Source organism: Colius striatus, chromosome 9 (assembly GCF_028858725.1).
Source record: "Colius striatus isolate bColStr4 chromosome 9, bColStr4.1.hap1, whole genome shotgun sequence".
In the NCBI taxonomy this organism is placed as follows: Eukaryota; Metazoa; Chordata; class Aves; order Coliiformes; family Coliidae; genus Colius; species Colius striatus.
In genome coordinates, this window is record NC_084767.1 from 17,151,511 (window position 1) to 17,170,986 (window position 19,476).

The 19,476-nt window shown below is 42.5% G+C and overlaps 1 protein-coding gene across 10 annotated transcripts; it reads right to left on the reverse strand.

Annotated features, from left to right (window-relative positions):
* Positions 1–1,367: 1,367 nt before the first annotated feature.
* C9H5orf24 (chromosome 9 C5orf24 homolog) lies at positions 1,368–14,453 on the reverse strand. 10 transcript variants are annotated; one of them, XR_009819303.1, is made up of 7 exons: positions 14,320–14,453; positions 13,519–13,663; positions 13,133–13,231; positions 6,951–7,050; positions 5,590–6,019; positions 2,582–3,715; positions 1,368–1,586 (listed from the first exon to the last, which is right to left on the reverse strand). XR_009819303.1 is itself a non-coding variant. In XM_062002887.1 (6 exons), exons 4-6 carry the CDS (start codon positions 6,954–6,956, stop codon positions 3,675–3,677), a joined length of 477 nt encoding a protein of 158 aa, XP_061858871.1. In that variant the 5' UTR covers positions 6,957–7,050; positions 13,133–13,231; positions 13,519–13,663; positions 14,320–14,453; the 3' UTR covers positions 1,368–3,674. The 10 variants fall into 10 exon arrangements, 9 of the variants coding, with proteins under 9 accessions (XP_061858871.1, XP_061858865.1, XP_061858862.1 ...); XM_062002887.1 differs by having other exon boundaries at positions 1,368–3,715; XM_062002881.1 differs by lacking the exons at positions 1,368–1,586; positions 2,582–3,715 and having other exon boundaries at positions 3,722–6,019; positions 13,133–13,225.
* Between the last annotated feature and the right edge of the window lie 5,023 nt (positions 14,454–19,476).

Here is a 19,476-nt window from a genome sequence, read left to right on the forward strand (position 1 = left end):
AATCATTAAAACACACCAAGAACAAACTGCATCACAACTTTGTTGTTCAGGCCACCACACAGCAGAGAACACAGCAGCTGTGGAAGATGTCAAGCAACTTCCAATGCAGCTGAAAAGCCTGTATTCTTTCAAGATGTAATTCATGAGCAAATATCTAATACTTACGGTTTCATTACAATGAAGAAAAGAATCTATTTTGCTCAAGGAATCACATTCAGGAACTGATTTTTAGATGAAGATGTAGCTGACTGTATCAGCTCTGCTCTGAACATATCCAGTCATATTGAAAGCCAAATATTCTGATAGTTCTTTATTGGAATGGTCAACAACAACAGGAAAACAACTGGAAAAAAAAAAAGGCAGTGATGTCTTTTTCAGGTTAAAGCAACTTAGAAGTCTACAAAATAACTGCATCTGCCATTTAAAAGGTTTCATTCCTGAGCCTTTGAAAGTACACAGAAGAGAAAACAGAGGGTGCTGGAGAGCAAGGGGAAGCCACAGACTCCCCCACAGTCTAGAAGACTGCAGCTTCTGGTAGGGAGGACTGTCCACGTTTCCCAAGAGTTACTGAAAAACTTCAGCAGGGGAAAAAAAAATAAAGGAGGGATTGGGTGGTGTGCACAGCACATCTTACCAAAGATAAATTGGAATATTGTTAGGATACAAAGACACCTTATTCATCACAGAATAATGACCACATTTCACAAATGTTTCGTTTATGAGTACTCTCAAATTGATTTCCCTGTGCAACAGGATAAAAAATGTGCAGCTTACTATTTACGTATACCTAGCTGTAACTCCTCCCCTCTCCTCCTATTTGAATGAAGGGATAAGTATTATTAAGTTACTGTAACAGCATTTTCAGTTCATTATAAAATAAGCACTATTCCTCTGTTTTCTTTGAATGCTTTTTGCTGTCATTCAAACATACAGAACTTGCCTGTAATGGGCAATAAATATGCTGAAATTCAGAAAGGAAAGTCTACTGAAAGGGTGGGCTGCTTTATTCAATTAAAAAAAAAAAGTAAATCACACACCACAGCAACCTCCCAACTCTCACAAATCCTGTGTGCATGCAGAAGTCCACACAGGCACAACCACACAGAGTCCACTGCAGTTGCATTCAGTTACACTTCACGGAGGCAAGGGACAAACCCAACAGGCCCTGCATCTTCAGTGGAATCTGTACAAGATGTACCAAAACACCTCTGTGCCAGTTTGAGCCCCTGAGCTATGACTGGGATGTCAGGAGAACCAACAGCCTTTCCATCTACAGGACAGAAAGGCCAAGGCTCTGCAACACTGTAAGAGGCGTCTTCAGCTAGGATTTTAAAGATCCTTTGAAAAGCCCAGAGGAAAAAGATAGGTAGGTTTTAAAGTATTAACTTTATTAATAAATATACATCCATATGATGATGTAAATACAGATCATGAACACTACTCCATTCCCATACACATAATTGCACACGAGTAGCTCAAGTTCATGGACATAAAAACATACACAGTATCTAATCAGGCTTTTTACAGCAGAGGATGGGGCGCTGATACTAGTTATTTAACAGATTACTGTTTCCCCCAAAGTAAACCTGTGGAAAAGCAAATGAAGAAAGATTAAAGTCTTAGGAAAGTGGTTCAAAATTCAGAATACAAGATTTTTCTCTTTGAAAAAAAAATCACAAGGAAAAAGGTCTAGTCTCTACTAAAGTCATAAATATATTTAAGCAGTGTTAAAATATATGCATTAAAATAGAGAAGAATAAACTTTTGTGGTCAGAAATGAAATCTGCAGTTCAAATCATTTATGATTGTTACCAACCATTTTAACTGTCAACTCTAAGGATAGCGTGAAACATTATTATACAAGTAACAAAGTACAGCAGAGTCACAGCTAATGAAACCATCGGAGAAATGACTTCATGTTGCTCTGCCTTTTAAAGCTCTTCAAAATGGGGGAGGGAGTTAAATTTTCATCAGAATTACTCTGTCTATTGTAGCTCCAAGTAATTCTTTTCACTGACACATCACTTCTAACTGACAAGGCATGGTTTTGTCCCAGCTGAACTCTTAAGATCTTTCAGACAAAATTAAAATATATCCATTCAGAACAGAGATTTTTTAATGGCTCTTGATAGTTATTTTGATTGGTTTATACTAAATCCAAGACACAAAGAACATTGCTTTAAAGACAAAGCTAACTGCTGATTTAAAAAATACTATCTTTGATATCGAAGTCAGCCACTTCTGATGGTATCTGTTTTTAATCTGCCAAAATATGGTGCTAGCATCTTGGATATGTCCAGTGCAAGACTATAGTAGCAAAATTATTTGGTTTTAATCAGAAACTGAATAGTAGTTACTATATGTATATTAAACAGTGAACTTGTATAGCATCATTAAGGAATAACAGCAAGCTAATACATTTCATTTATGTATAAATAAGACGTTAGAAATGTGATAATTAAAAGAAATTATTAAAAAACAAACTTGACATGTAGATCTTCTGAACAGTGTTAACACACAACAGTGATCCTAGCTTATGAATAGCTCAATTATGATATAGAATATAAAATAAGCAATTTACCTTACAAGTAATGTTTTCATACTATGGGGGGGAAAAGGCCAGTTTTCCCATTGGTACTAAGAAAGTTTAGGCATTAACATGCTGCTTCAGTGTTTCTCATGGAAAGAAAAGTGAAAAAAAGCACAATGTATTCTGCAGATTATACACAGGAAAAGCAGAAGTATTTGAAAATTCCATTTCTAGTTCACTTCCAATCTCTTCTTTCTTCTTCTCCTGACTGCACGGCACCAGTAAACTATGGGCAGATAACAAATACACCAGAACAAGGAGATGCCCAGCAGCACACTTCTGGTCTCCTGGCCAAATCCAGAGTGCCGAGCAGCCCATTACAGACTCTCTGAACACATTCTACTTTACGCTCATCATTTCGCAATTGCCAATGTTACCTGTTATTTTACTGAGATTATATTCTATCTGATAGAATTAATAAACACTCTAATGAACAGAAATCGCTTAGGTGATTTCATTATTAAAACAGCATTCATTATCCTGGCAGAACAGCAACACATCTGCGTTATCTCCTGATGTTATCACGGCACCACCGAGGAGATGCCCAGGTGAGAAGGGAGCAGGAGCCAGCAGGATAACAAGGAGGAGGTAAGAAGCGGAGTTTCTCCAAGGTACAGTGGTGACATGCAACACGGTCCTTGCTAGCGCAGCATGATGCTCCTGCAGCTACTACATTCAGCTGAAGAGGACTACTTTCCCAGCTGAGTTCAGGGAAGGACTTAAAGCAGTCTGTTGTTGAACAACCATCTGATTAAAATCATCCAAGCCACACGGATCCTGAGGGTGAATTCGCTCACACTAGCATTTTGCACGTGTCAGGAGTCACATCGTTCTGAGAAGGCCTGCTACACTTCAGGCTTGCGGCTTTGTTGAGGAACAGAACGTGTAACTGGATTTCAGAGCTTCAGCATGAAGAAACTATTTTGTTAGTAGCAGTTTAGCTGCCATTAGTCTGTCTATTGACTAAGGAGCCATCCAGAACAGCTGAGGTTCATTGTCTTAGTTGCCAGTGCATACACAGTTCCCCCAAAACAATTCAACACACCTATTGTAAAGTACAGCACAGAGTCCAGCTCCCTATGTGTTAGGCATCACTGGAACACCTGAAGGCTTGCTGCTTTTTTCCTGATAAAAAAGGTATGAAACATGACATCCATTTCTTAACTTGTCATCACTGAAATCAAGAGTTCTCATCAAAACGACAGCAGGCCAGAATAGCATTTATGTTAACAAAAACAACCAGTATCATTACTCATTCAGCATAGGCTCGCTCAATTAACCCTAATTTTTATGCTCCTTCAAATCTTGAAACTCTAGATGCTTCCCCATCCCAGGTATTTGAAGCTACAAATTTATCATAATGCCACATTATACTTGAAAAACTTAAATGTAAACTTTCTTTCAGATATTTTTTTTTTTGAAAAGAGAAAGAAGCTTTAATTCTAGTAAAATAAATTTGGAACAAACTATATGCAACATTGAGGGCTGACTTTCATAAAGTCTAGATTAAAGTATTTTACACACAAACACTCACACATTCTCTCACACTTAAAAAAATTAAACCCACCCAGCTGAAAAATGGGACATTTCTTTAGGAAGGAGGAAAGGTTTTAGTGAGAGTCAAGAAAGGTATTTATATTTAACCAACAACATTTTTTTTCAGCTTGCATGCATAGATGAATTACTTCATATCTGGGGTCTAGCAGTGCTGTAAACTGCATCCTGTTTGCATCAGCTATACAGTTTGCTTTTTATAAATCATGAAAATGGTGTCCTTTGGTAGATATATACGCTTCCAGAACTTAAATATAGTGTAAGTGTCAAACAACGAAATAACTGTATTTCCAGGAATACCTGGCAAAACTAGGTCTGAAAACTTGGCAACAGTGTCTATTTAAAAAGTTTAATTTGTAAACATTATAGATTAATACTTTAAAAGCTATTAAACTGTCACCACCTAAGCACAGATTTTAAAGGCAAAACCCAGCGTAAATAGCTATTTACAGATTTAAGAACATACTGTTTAATACTAACCAAGTGCGTAACTAGAAGGAACAGTACTTCATTTCTTATAAAATATTTCCAATTTCAAAGAATTATCTGTGGTTTGGTATATGTACTATTAGGCATTTTGAAATGACCCAGCAGAATCCTGTAACTGCATAACTCACAGAACAGCTCTCAGCTAAAGGCAAAGCAGCGTGTGCCCATAAGGTGCTGTACAAATGCTCAGCTTTCTTTAACATTTTCCAAAGAAAACTTTGGAGCATGAGTTGAAATTTGACTTAATGCTTCAACTCCAAAAACAAAAGCCACCTGAAATCAACACTTTAAAAAATAGCTTGGGGGTTTTTTTGTTTGTTTTTTTAAATATCTATCTGAGGTCCACAGAAGCTCTTGTAGAAGTGGAAAACGTAGCTTGCTGCTCTCTTTATAGATTTTTCATATCGAGAACTTATCTGTCCCAGTTCCTTAACGTGGGATAGGCCAAATCATGAACTGACAGCCAGCTAACTCTCGCATCCTGATTTCAATTACTTAATGCATTACCACGCAACTAGAATTACCAGGAATTGAACATAAAACTGGGAACGTGGACATTACTTAAGTATTGACACCAAGGCATAATGCATCACTTCAGACTTTCTTATAAATTATGATCTGGAACCAACAACCCCCCTGCTTAAACCACTGCTTTGTCAGCATTCTTTAAAAGTTACTGAATTACACCCGCAGCCTATGGCATTATTTGAATAAAAATCAAATCTAGAAACTCAGGCAAACACTACAACAAAATGCGAGAAACATGCCAAAATTCAGAGCAAAGCAGATTAGTAAGGAGTTACTAGTTCTCTCCTTTCACTCATTAGGCTGTTTCATTTTGCTGCTAGTTTCACCAGCAGCATGTACTCCTCTATTATGCATCATGGGATAGGGAAAAGCTGCGCTGCCACAAGTATAACTTAGATTTGCAAGCCGTGATAGAGCTTTAATGCTACCTGGAGGTCTGCCTGGGCTGACTTTGTATCCTGCTGCTTTAGTTGTACCCAAGGGTCTGCCTGGACTTGTCTTAAATCCAGCTGCTTTGGTGGTCCCCAGGGGTCGACCTGTGCTGGTTCGGTACCCTGCTGATTTTGTGGTTCCCGACGGCCTTCCACGTTTACCAGATCGGTTGAGGTTTTTCTTTTTCTTTAGTTCATCTTTTGTCTCTATACTCCTGCCACTCGTGGTCTGCAAGTGTGACTCGTTCAACGCATCTTGTCTCTGGCACGCAATTGGTTTGTGGCTGACGGCGTGACCGTATTTACTTTGCTGCGTGGCATACAAGTCAAACTGATCGGCAGCTCTCACATTGTCTTCATTAAGGCAAGAACTCTTGCCAGTCCCACAGAAAGCTGGATTACTGCTGGCAACAGGGTGCATCATTTTCTACCAAAAGTAAGAGAGAAATATGTATCAGTAGATAATAATACTCCATGAGTGAGAATCTTGCAAAAGCTACCTCTGTTTCTCAAAACACATCCACTCTACTCCAAACTACTTTGTCTGTTTTTAGTAAACAGTGCTGATGTCAGTAAATTATTTTAAAAATTAGTTTTATTAAGCTTTCATTTAAGGTTTTGAGCAGTAACCTCTACACATAGCTAAAAATGACAATTTAAAGCATATATTATTCAGATAGGTCTATTAGGGAAGAAGGACATTAAAGAACTGAACATGAGCATTTCAGCAACCACTCAGCAAATGAATGGATAAAATATCCACTCATCGACCACAACTTCCAATCCTTTCTAACCAAATCCATCTAAACTCTACTGTTACAGTTTTAAGATTAACCTATCACCTGCGAGAGCCAAGGGAAAATATGGTATCACTCACTTGATTTGGTAGATAGAGGCTCTTAAAGATTTGTTTGTTTGTTTTGTTTAACTGCAGCCAATTACCAAATCACTAATCAGTTTTGTCATTTTTTATGACAACTTATGTGAAAGAAACAAGCTCAGACACTGGTGCCATAGTTGGGAAAGCAGAGGTACGAAATAATGTAAACACAGAGTACAAGATGCTAGATGGCAGAAATGCCACTGCTCTCCTGGCTAGGAGAGTAGGTATAAATTGCTGGTAATGCCAAGTCTGAGATAACAACTTTGGGAAAAACATCAGAACTCCTGTTACAGATGTGCACATTGTCATGCATCTCCAAACATTGTGGAAAGCAACTGTGGTCCATCAAGATCATAAACTGTTTTTTCTTCTTGTTATACAAAACTGGCTTGAGCTGTGCTCTGTTCAGAGGTCTACTTGTTCAAACAAGAACCAAAGCCCTGTCTTCAGGCTGGCAGAAGGGTGACTTTCTCACCTGCATGATATTACAGGCCAATCCTGGTACCAAAAGACAAACTGATGTCCAGCTGCCAGCAACCACATATGGTCACCATCCTAATTACACACAGCTACTTCTAAATAAAAAAATAAATTGGTTATACTTGTGTCCATCATATAACCCTCCTGCAGCATATGTACTGGGGCAGAATCACAACACTTAACAATATTACTGGTATTCTAAAACCTTTTTGGTATTCCTGCTTCTAAATACCAACTGCATAGATACTACTTCAGATTTCTTAATAGTGGCAATATCATAAGAAGTCAGCAAGCCTCTCAGGGAGCAATACAATATTTTATCCCATTCAACTGTATTGGTTCTACAAGGTAAATAAGTTGCAAATACTCAGTTTGAGATAACAATATTTAGCCATGCTGAAGACAAGATTAAGCCAATCAATATCCGGCACACCAGAGCATTTCTGCCCCCAAGAGTCATGTGTAAGACACCACATATTTCTTCCTGTGGTAAATTCCCTTGTAGATAAGGTCTGGAAGATTTATTGTATTTTCCCTGCAGTAGCTGTGGAACATCACCTACAGCAACCCAATTGAAACTCCACTGTTGATTACTGAATTTATTTGGCAGTTATGAATGTCTCCTCCCAGCACGAGGGAAAGCATACAGCAGAGACAGGCTGTTTACCGAGGAGTAAATCCCAGTGCCCTTCTGACTAGGATGGAAACATTCCCTGCTGTGACACCCAATTTACCTTGGCTTGTCAAACGCGCATTCCACTGTATGCATTACCCTTGTGCAAATACATTAACATGGTTTTATGTCAAATAGTTAAAAGATGACAGTAATGCAGTTTAAATGTTAGCTGGTTCTAGTAGAGATTACTCGAGTGCTGCAGTTCTGGTGGGTGGAATGGGGTACAGGGAGACACGCATGGAACCACTGTTACTGCAGGTGTTGACTAGCAAACAAAAGAACAATTTGCAAGCCCATGCTGAGCAAAGAGTAAAGGAAGTAAGCTACAGGTCAAGAGACCAGATACACTTTTCTGTGTAGCAATAAAAAGGAAGCTTAAAGTTTTGTACAACTAACTGTCAAAACCCAGAAGTTACCTTCCTTTAACCCCACTAGAATAGGGCCCCCAATATCACCAAAAAATACCTGAGATTTTTCATGATACATAATTGTAAACATAAGGGTTCTCATGGCGTACTCTAGCTGCCAAGAGAGTCAGCCCAGCGGATCTGAAAGGCTATTCATCTGTTTGTTGATACACTAGAGGACACTTGGAGCTGTTAGCGGCATTCTTGTCTCCAGACTCACTTTAAACACAGGAATACTGGCTTCATCCCCAAAGAGCTGCTCAGAGCTCAACTGCCACAAAGAAGGATCAGTTCAGCTGCCCAGCATCCAAGGAAGCAGAGCAGGGAGAGAGCACTGAATAAAGTGGAAGCCCCGATATTTCTCAGGAGATCAACCACTGCTCAAGACTCCTTCCTGTCCATGTTACATTCTTATTCTCTGCTTTTTCTCCACATTATAGCCAGGGGGATTTTTCCTACAGACACCATCCATCTTTCTTGGAGGGAACCATTGCAGGTACTCCTAGACAGTGAATATATCCTACCAACTGCCAAACGTTGGGTCTTCATCACCACATGCATGTGTTTTGTGTCTACTGCAATATCCCTGAGAGCTCTCGACAAATACAAACTTCATGTACAAAACCTGGCTGATGCCAGTTTACCATCCATCTGTCAACAGCCACTATCACTGTAACTGATGAAAGAAGAAAGGTACTAATCATTAACTGTCTAAAACTTCTTACAAGAGTAAGCTTGTAAGACCCACAATCTCAGGGGAAGACTCCCAAATGGATTTTTTTAACGTTCCCCCCTGCGCTATTTTTCATCCAACCATGAAATTTTCAAGTAGTAGACAAGGTCTGTATTCTGTTTCTCTTAATACTTTTTTGGGAAAAAAATTAAAAAGGAAATCTGTAATTGCACTTAATTACCCTAACACAGACATCTCCAGCATAATTTTACTTTGTTCACATTACAGTGGGGAATAAAAGAATGTAGTGAGTAAATCTGTAGAGTGGAAGCAGCTTTCTTGGCAGGGAGATAAATAATATAAATGACAATTGGTAGAAAATGCAAAGCTAGCCCTTTAAAAAAAAAAACAAACACATCACACTAGCTAAATTGTATAGCCAAACACATACAACTCTGTATGCAAATATTCTTAAATAAAACTGCCCCGAAAAGTTTCCAACAAAACAGAACTTACTTGCTTTAAACCTGTAAATAGACATGTAAAAAGATATTTGCTACAGTTCACTTAAATCCATTTTAAGCTCTTTAAATGGAATGGTTGAATGTATCTGTGTAAATAGCTAAAATGAAGCATTGTAGTAACGAAATTTAGTCATCTGGTAATTTATTTCTATACAAAGCTGGGCAAGGGAGGAGGCAACTGGATAAGCTAGCATTAGGAAAAGAGAGGCAGCATTACAGCTTCCTGTGCAACAAAACACATGCAACTGCTGCTAGAAATAAAACAAGCAACAGGACCATCCATCTGGGACCCAGAGAGCTTGGCTGCAGGGGACATTTCTGGACATGGTAGTGGCTGCATTGCTACTCTCCTGCAGAGTGAATTGGTTTAGCACTAACAAGGCAAGTCTGTAGTTTTATTCAGCTCAGATGACAGCCAGGCTACTGATTATTATTGTTAATAAATTAACATATCAGTCAATACACAACGTATGAGGCTGCTGTTAAGATTTTTTTATTTCCTTATTTCACAGTCAGATTGATATCGTTTGCCTTCTGCTGGGAGATGAAACAGAAACCGTAGTATAGGCAATACAGACACCAAAAAATTTTTAAAAGTTAAGAAATTTCACCTAATTCCTGTGATATTAAAGGTTTTGAAGAGAGAGAGTGCATCCTTGTATCCCTAAACACAGGTTAACACATGCACAGTTCTAGCTTGTGACTGCTAAGGCTTCTGTTACTGGGTACAGCTCTCTCCAGGCTTGAACTTCTGCAGAAACTTCCCATTCATGTCTTCTACACAAAATCTTAATATCAAAGCTACTCAAATTGATTTGCGTAACAAACTCCTCTTGTGACATGATGTTGTCTTGAAACATCATGCCTTTTGCCTTCTTCATAGGCAGAATTTGGCTGCTAGCATAGCCAAGATGAAAACCTTTGATGAGCAGAGAAAGTATGAAACCCCCCAGAATAGGTACTTGCTCATTAAGTATTTTATGCTGTGTTGCACCTGTGACCCATTATCTGCATTAAGCAGAATAATCCGTTCCAAGATAAGTAGCAGGCAACTGCTCTGCTCTCACCTATCTCAATCTGTTTAGCACCAGAGCAGACCTGACTCAGCAAGGGCTTTTGACTTCTGGGAAAACACACCTGATCCAGAGGAAAACTCAACAAAACTGTAAGTACAGCTGTATTACAGCTCTTCAAAGGATGAATACCAGGAAAGGTAACCTGCTATCACAAACAGGGACAATTTTGCTTTTAATGAGAGTTAGTACACAAAACCCACTCATTTTTCTGAATTTCCACTACTGAGCCTGCAGTAGTTGCAACAGTATTGATGGAGGAGTAGGAGCCTGTAGCAGTACATTTCCATCCTCACACAAAGTATACAAAATATTACTTAAAAACACAAGCAGCTCTAAGTATTTTTTCAGCACTAGTGCTCCGAAAGTCACTTCTACCAATGAAAACCCCTGGAGTGGAGCACAGGGCCAGTGCTGTTCAATGTCTCTGCATAAAGAGTGCTCAGTGACACATACAGGAGCGCAGGGCCTGCAGGCCCTGGGGAATGCCAAAGGGCTTGTTTTCATTGCAGGGGGCAGTTTAAGCAACAGCAGCAGCAATATTTTCCCCTTCAAGATTGCAGCAGCATTACAGTATTGGTTCTGCTCTTCTCTCTAAGGAGAGAGAGAGTGTGAGAAATATTTTCATCATCTAGTCAAAAGAATGAATTACATCAATTCAAATGTTTCTCAAGTGTCCCCTTCATCCTCCACTCCTTTTCTACATGTTAACACTTGCTAAAATGGGGCCTTGTCCTTAACTGCTTGTTTTCACAATGCTGACCCTTGCCTTGAACATTGCCATAAATGTAAATATTTTTAAAATACTAAGTATGAAATCCCACTAGTGGCACAACATACACAACACCTGGACCTACATTTGAAATCTGACCTGCTTCTGAAGGTAGATACCAGTTTCTCTAAAATGTGCTTATGAAGCACTTTCTGCAGGCAACTCTATAACACAATATTTCTCATCATTTGACACTAGGTAAAATATATCAAAAACAGCCAAAGCACAAGCAACAATTTATTTACAGCAGTGACTTTTTACAGCTACTCCAGGACAACATGAGACTGCAAAGTGAAGAGAGAACATAATTTTGAGATCAGTTTTTCTCTCAATTATTCTTAGTAGAAAAAGACTAATACATAAAGAGTTCCCCAAGCAAAACAACAACTTACAAGTATGGCCCTTCCCCTCGTGACCCCGGGTCATTTGTTTATAGGACAGAAGGGAAGAGTTACTTGAAGCTGATTCTCCCACTCCTTTCAAATTCCTCTTCCCCAGAGGTGCCAGGCAGAGGGGGAGCCCTCACAAAGGGACTGCAACTCGCCTTGCTAGAGAACTGCAGCTTGTGAGCACTTCTGAGCTCCCAGAAGTTCAAGCCTTTTGACCCAGACCTCCTTGGAGAAACAGTGTTCTCAAAAAGCCTAAGAACCAGCTTTGTATTAAAGACAGAGATCAGCACTGCTCTCACAAAGCTTACATATTGTCGGGCAACTAACTAGGCTAAGTGTCAAATAAACTGTAACTTTTAGGTGTCATGATTTGACTGCAAAACCAGGCAAAGAAGTAACTGTTAAGCTTTCTAATCTTAAAAAAGAAGTAAGGCATATCTAAGGGCAGTTTCACTAGATGCTAACATCAGCAAGAACACCATCTGACTTCTTCCCACACCAAAATTAAGATCTATAACCATGTGATGACGAGAAACCAGACACTAGAAAAGGTTCAGGCAGCAGCATAAAAATTAAGGAAGATCACATCAATGATTTAATTAATTGTACACCTCCAGTCACGCTGACACAATTATTGAGTTTGGTTTCATAATCAATAGAAATCTCTCTGAATCCACACCTTTTCTGAAAAGGACAATCTTGCCCTTTCCTCTTCTCCCACATTCTCGCTCATTGTGCCAACACTAACTATTGTGCAAGAGCAGGGTAAACCAACACCAGGGATCTGACCCCGGTGAAAACTAATCCAACGAGAAAGCAAAAGCAACAGTTGGCTGACATCAAGACAAGAGAGGAACAGACACACATATTTCCATTAGAAGCACAGAGATGAGTTTCTGGGTCAGCCTAAGCCCTATTACCCACTGGCTGCCACTGACCTGCTCCCCCCATGGTGCTAGTTACTTAAAAAACTAATCAGACCTCAAAAAGATGACAACATAATGGAGCTAGAAGACCTAAATGAAGGATATGGCACGTCTCAGGTGCAGCACAGGGAATGGAGGTTGGGGAAAACCCCCCACAGCTGAGGATGGGGCAGCACAGAATCGAAGCAGCCATCAGGCCAGCCAGACTGGCTCGGAAGACCAGGGTTGTGAAACTGCACCCTGATTATTCTGTGGTTCTGTAATTACCAAACTTCAAGGGAATCCACACATGTATGTGAATGACAGAGAAGGTAGAGGTAGATCTTTATAAGGTTTATAAGAGTTATTAGTGTTTGTGAAATTGTTCATTCACCTCAAGGAGTTATTCCCAAGTAAACAGGAGCAGACTTTGCCATAGCCTAGAACAAGAGCTTTGAGGAGCTGGAGATGCTTATTCATCTCTGTGGGTGTTCTCACCCACCTGCTCTTCTCCCCAGGGAACAGACCTTGTTGTAGTCTAGAACAATAGCTTCCAGAGGTAAGAAGTGCTTCTTTATCTCAGTGGGTGTTCTCCCTTTCCCTAGCCTCCTCCCACCAAAAGATTTTGAAGTTTAAGAGATGGATCAAACACCTCCTTCCTGACATGCACTTCCATGGCGTTTCTCTGTCAGGACAAGTGCAAAAGGCCCTGGGGAACCTGTCAGCACACCCAAACACAGCCAATGCAGCAAACTTACGCTAGACTGAAGAAAGACAAAGTCCACTTGTTGAATCTGTTCAACAATAGTCAATGGACAAACATGCAGGACTTTTTTGGTTTAAGGTTGCATCTGAAACTTGGAGGATAAAGATACAAACAAAAAAGAAACACTTGTCAGAGAAACTGTAGCATCTGAAGACTGAAATAAACCATAAGGTAAATGAGTTTTTCTCCTACTCTGTTACAAAAGCCACATGGATCAAAATAACTGTTAATGTCTTTACAGAGATATCCAGAGAGAAACTCATGTAAATCAAAGGTGCAACTATTCACTAATTAACTACCCCAGAAGAGCTATGCAGAGATAAGGACATGCTAAACTACCTATAACTACCCGCAAGAACACACACCCCTCGCACTCACCGTGCTAGAGGGCAAAGAGGCACCGCAGGAACATGGCAGAGGCTATCCAGACAGCCTGCCACGCCAGTGAAGGGAGGCACGCACTTCTTAGGGGTGTCAAGGAAATACATCCGTGGACCGTATGCATGCGTTAAGATCCCACAGGCTAATGGAGACACGCTCTAAGTAAAAAAGCTCTACACGTACACTATCCCCACGCAGGAGAGCCGTGGGTGCCGTAAGGGAATTAATAATTCCCGAATATGGGGGACAGGCCGGGTTGGGACGCATCAGGACGCCCCAGCGCCACCTGAAGAGGCCAAGGGCCAGGTGAGGGGACAAAGGGGCGGCACAGCTCCCTCCCTCCCCTCCCCAGCCCGTCGCCCCAGCTGCCACCGCCGCCAGGCGCAGCGCTTGGGGTCACTTGGCGGAGGGGATGAGGGGTCGCCTCGCGTGTCACCTGTCTTGCGTCGGTGGCAAGAAACAGGGCTGGGCCCAACCGCCCTCTCCGTCTGAGGGCACGGCCCGACTCCCTCCCGTCCGGGCGGGGGGCAGCGGGACGGGGCGGTGATGGCGCAGCTTCCTTCTCGCGGCCCTGCGGGGCCGGGCTCCCGCAGCCCAGAGCGGCGCTCAGGCGGGGCCCCTGTGAGGAGGTCGCGGCGATACCCTTCAGCGGTGGGGCAGGACGCGGCCGGCGGGGGAAGGGAGTGGAGCTCCTCGCTTCGCTCCCCTCCCCCGCCGGCCGCGTCTCCATCTTGCCCGCCCGCCGCCTCCCACCGCGCGGAGAAGGGGCTGGGGGCCACCGGCCCGGCCCGCACCTACCTGAGGGGGATCGGGGCGGCCTGCGGGGCGGCGGACCCACGGGCGGGCGAGCGGGAGCGAGCGGCCGCCTCCCCCACACCCCGCCGGGCAGCTGCAGGGAGCGGCGCTGCGGCGGGCGCGGGCGGGAGGGAGGGCGGGGCGCGCTCCCGAGCGGGGGCGCGCGGCGGGGGCGCGCGGGGAGCGTGCGCGGGGCGGGGCCGGCGGGGGCTCCTCCCGCCTCCCCGGCGCTCAGTGTCGGCGGCCCGCCGCCATTTTGTCCGGTGCGCGGGACGGCGGCGGGCGCGCGCTCGGCGGAGGTGCGAGGTGACGCGGCCCGCACCGCGCCTTCCCGCACAGGGCAGCCTTGAGCGCAGGCGAGCAATCCCCATTTCCCCGGGCCGCCGTGACAGGGCACGGGAGTGCTTGCACTGAGCTGTCGTTACTGCTCTTCTCCGCCACGCGATCTTTGCATCTGGCTCCTCACGATGAATCGCTGATTTACTGTACGGTAGAATAAATTACAGAATGTGTCCGGTATATTTAAAATACTGTAAATGGTCTCGCACGTTCGTGAAAGCTGATTCAGGACTCCTGGTGTTCCCATTGCTTTCATTTGGATGGAGGAATGCGATACTGTGTCCCAAAAGCAGAGGTTGCAATCCATGACTGTATTACTGCATTAGGTTAGTTCTCTTCCACCGCTTCCTTGGCAATGAAGACATCAGCCACGGGGCTGAATCCATGTGCCATTAACCACTGGTGCCTTAGAGCACCAGCTGCAATGAAGTACTGTTGATTATTGATTCTTTTGCCCCATTTCATCCATCGATGTTCTAAAGACTTTAATACTGCGATAACACTCCATTATAAACAAGGCTTTATACCTTTGAGCAGGAAGAACAACTGTTTCTCACAGAAACAGGAACTTTTAAGTGCCCAGTACTTTTCACAGTCTAACCTATTTTGTCCTTAGGGTCCACTTAAGTGAAATAATGTGGCAGCCCACTTTGTGCAGGGATGTGATTCAAGAGATATTTTTTTATCCAGATTTGCCAATAATTGTAACAACATCAGTGCCACTGTATATTCATCCAAACCTTCCTGCCCTCTGGTAGCACCCTTGGGCCACTGATAGTAACATGTACACCTTCAAATCACAGGGTCTAATTGAGCATATACATCTTTAAATGACTGATGCGTGAAAGAGTCTGAGGAATGGTCTGCATTATTCAGATGAGGTCTCAGAAAATAAAAGCAAGAAAGATCTGGCAAAAAAAAAAAAAGGGAAACTGCAGCTTTTACAAATGGCTAATTCTGTTTTTCTAAGTATTTTCCTCTCCTGCTGTTGTTTGGGGAGCTGACTGCTGTACTCCAACCCTGTGATATTCCATTTCTACAATACTGGGAGGTTTTTAGGCCAAAAATTGCTGTGAAACATCCTGCCAAGACGATGGTTCATTTTTTTGCCAGTGCTTCTTAATGCATGTAGGAATCCTCACTTGCAATCTAAGAAAGCAGCAGGGAAAAGCAGCATTTATTTAGCTTAATTTAAAAAATGATTCAGTTTATTTACGAACTTCATCTTTCTGCTGTTTTTAACTCTTGTTGGAAATGCCGTCACCAATCAAAAGCGGCAGCGTTCAATTCCTCTTGGGTGTCCCGTTATTTTCCTTTTAAAATCTTAGTCGGGAAGGTGATGGAAGTCAAGCTCCTGATTTATCTAGCAAAAATCGTGATCTCAACTGCATGCAGAAGCGGTCAGATGGAGAGGAGTGACCTTGTAATGTGAAGCAGTGAAAGCTTACATCCCAAGAAGCTGTGAAACCTGAATCGGGCCGTTGTTGAGGCTATGGCCGGCAGACTGGCAGAGTGAGATCTGAACATCTGACCTTGGTGAGGGTGCTGCTCCGTGTGCCTGGCCTTGTGCTCCAGGCAAACCCACACCAGATGAGCCAGCTCCAGTGCCCACAGTGCTCAAATATTTATCTGGTAGCAACAGGGTCCGCTGCCCTCATCTGCACACTGTGCTAATAAAAACAGGAACCACACAAAAGATACACTGTTCTGCGATTGTCTGGTTTTATGAAAGCTCCCCGGGACCCGATGCACAGCTGTTAACTCAGGTTGTGAATCCGCTTCTTCCTTTTCTTTCTCTAAAGGACTGCTCTTGCTAGCAGTAGCAAATGATTACATTAATTATCTGTAAGGCAAAAGATGCGATGAAACACTGCCTCTTTCTACATCCGGACCGCAAAGTCTCATTCTCCACTTCCTTTACTGGAGATTGCACTGGCAGATCCAAATTTTCAAGGATAGGAAGGGCCTAAGAGCACAAGGTCCTCCTTCTACCAAGGCAGGAGCTTCTTCATGGTCCTTAGCTACGCAGCATGCTGAGCAAGCCAGGAGAACTCACTAATAGAAGAGTTAAATAGACAGGAAGTCGTGGCAGTTAATTACTAGAGCTGATAATTTCTACAAATTGACATGCTTGCTAACATGTACAGGCAGAGGAAACATAGGTTTTAGTTAAGATTAAGGATTTTCATTAAGTGTAACAGTGTTTTCTGTTTCAAAACAGCTGCTCAGTGTTACTTACGGTTTTGGAAACATGTCTGTGATGATGAACTTTGTAAGTAGAATGGCCAAAGTATAAAATAACTTCAAAATCATATGCTCACTCCACAGTAGGTTATTAATAATCTCTTAGCTCAACTAGTTATGAGACACTAAATAATTTACCCTCTGCTGATGCTGGTCAGCTTGACAATTTTGTATGTCTCAGTTTGACTAAAGAAAAATACTTGAATCTGTTTCAGATGAGAAGTCTCAGAGAAGCAACATTTGGGTGGCAATTGCTCAGACTAATGGCCATTTATTTAAAAACAATTGTTTCCACCATAGCTAAAATCATGAAAACAAATCTTCCTGCCTAGCACTGTATAAACATTTTGCAAAATGTACATTTTGGGACAAATTTGAGTCCAGCTGTATGCCTTTTCTCTTTACATTTTTAGGTTGCTCTCAGCCTCCACTCCCCTCATACAGCCACCGTTAGCTGGAAGCCAGAATTTCTTCTGCAAATGCCCGAGCTCTAAGAACACAAACTTCTTTAAGCTCAGACCATATTTGGAAGAGATCTGGGTCAAGAAAAATAATCAAAAGAAAGTGCATTCCTCGAGGGTCACGTGAGGAGGCCAGAACGCGTGCGGGGCCCCGCGCTCACGCTCCCATCAAGGGAAGGGGCCACACATGACCTTCACGAGTAACTGGCTGCAAGTAGCTTTGTGGCAAGGGCTGGTTTTACACCAATACTCAGACCGAGAAGCACCTCAGTGGCCTATGTAAGGGCATTAAGGCAAGTTTAGAAAAGGCTCTCATTTTGAGAGGTGTTCAGCAACACATCGTGGATAGCACATCTCCACAGCAGGGAATTGTAGACTAATTCTGGCAAGCTACACAGGATCCATGCTCCCAGAGACCCCTACCTGTCCCTGACCCTGTCACTAGCTGTGCTGCCTGTTACTGCCTCCGCTTCTAATGACCACAAACACGTCTGAAGGACTGAAAGACTAGAAGTGCCTTTTCTCTCCCTGAGACTCCAGCATTCCTCCTCTTATTTCAGGAAGATCACAAATCCAGCCTTTGGTGTTTGTTTTTATTTGGTTATTTCAATTTCAGAATTTTAGCAATGCTTTGGTTAAAACCTTTATTCTTGAAAGACTTGAGCGAGGAAAGCTCTACAGATGGCACTTCAAGCCTCAGAATCTTTTATTCAAATAGCAGCCAAATGCACATTAAATAGGCTGCACTACTTTAACAGTACAAGTCAAAGCTCAAGCAGACTAGGCAGGAGAACGTGCTGACCTGTGAGCTACACTCATTACGCTTTGGTTACAACCTAAACACTAATAGGTCAAGTAGGCCTTAAGCTGCTTAATTTAATGAAACAAAGGCTGGCAAGGAAGGACAATTTAGTTAAGGTAGCAGAAAATTCTAAACTGTCATTGCACACGTTTTTCAGCTTGCTGCAATTCCGCCCCCCCGATCTGAAACATTGTATTTCATCTCCTCTCCTGTTTGCCTGACAAAGACACAGAGCAAAACCTCTGCCCCTTTGCCCGCTCATGTGCATATAGAATAGTTTGACCTTTAACTGTTGAACACAAAGGGCCACCACAGTGATATAAGATGTCCTTATTAGTGACTGTGTGGTGCACGGAGAACAAGGGAGTAAGCAGGGCCACAATCAAGAGTCTTGCTCTCTCCTTTCCCTGCCCTCTAACTGCTGCGGACCTGCTGGGGCCAGCACCTCAGGCTGTGGTGGAGGCTGCCATAGAAAAACAGCAGCACAGGGCTCTCCTCTGCCTCTAGCCATTCCCAGCACTCCTCATCTCTTCCAGATTTATAGACCTTCACCTGCACTGCTGTTCTCTCCTGCTTCACTGCCACCTCAATGTCCTGTGCCCTGAGGCCCCCAAGTATCACCCTTTAGCACCATCACATGATGACAACGGCGCATTACTGCAACACACAAGCAAGCACTTGTTCACAATCCTGTATCAAATACCCAATTCACTTATCCACCCAAAATACCGCTGTTCACAGCACAAGGCAACCTAGAACCATACTGCCTTGGCTATTGAACAAGCTCTGCTTATGTGTATTAAAAAAATCCCCAACAGACCAAAACAAAAATACGGGACCCCCATGCGCTCCCAACAACTGATGACAGGAATGTGTCCAGGGCAGATTCCCTGGAAAGCAGCCAAAGAGAGTGTTTATAAACACAGACCTTGTCTATAGCCATAGACACACTTGGAAATAACTAAATATAACATTTTAAATTACTTGTGTCTTTTCCAAACTTTTTGTTCTCATCGTGTTTCCACTATTTTTTCCTTGTGTACTTGCTAACTTGAGAGTTTCTTCTCCTCTGGCTTATATGCAATTTGCTCCTTTTTTCATGTATCCAAACACCTTTACTGGGACTTTCTAAACTGAGTCTGAGCTGCATTTCTTAACCAATTCTCATTGCATTTCGAGCAGAAAAAACACAAGCACTAGTCACTGTATACATCACCCTGCTCTAAAAAGGAAGAGGGTAACTGTCACAAGAAAAAAACCACAGAAGCAATGTGAAACAGATGAGCTATTCAGAAAGACAGTTTCTGAAAAATA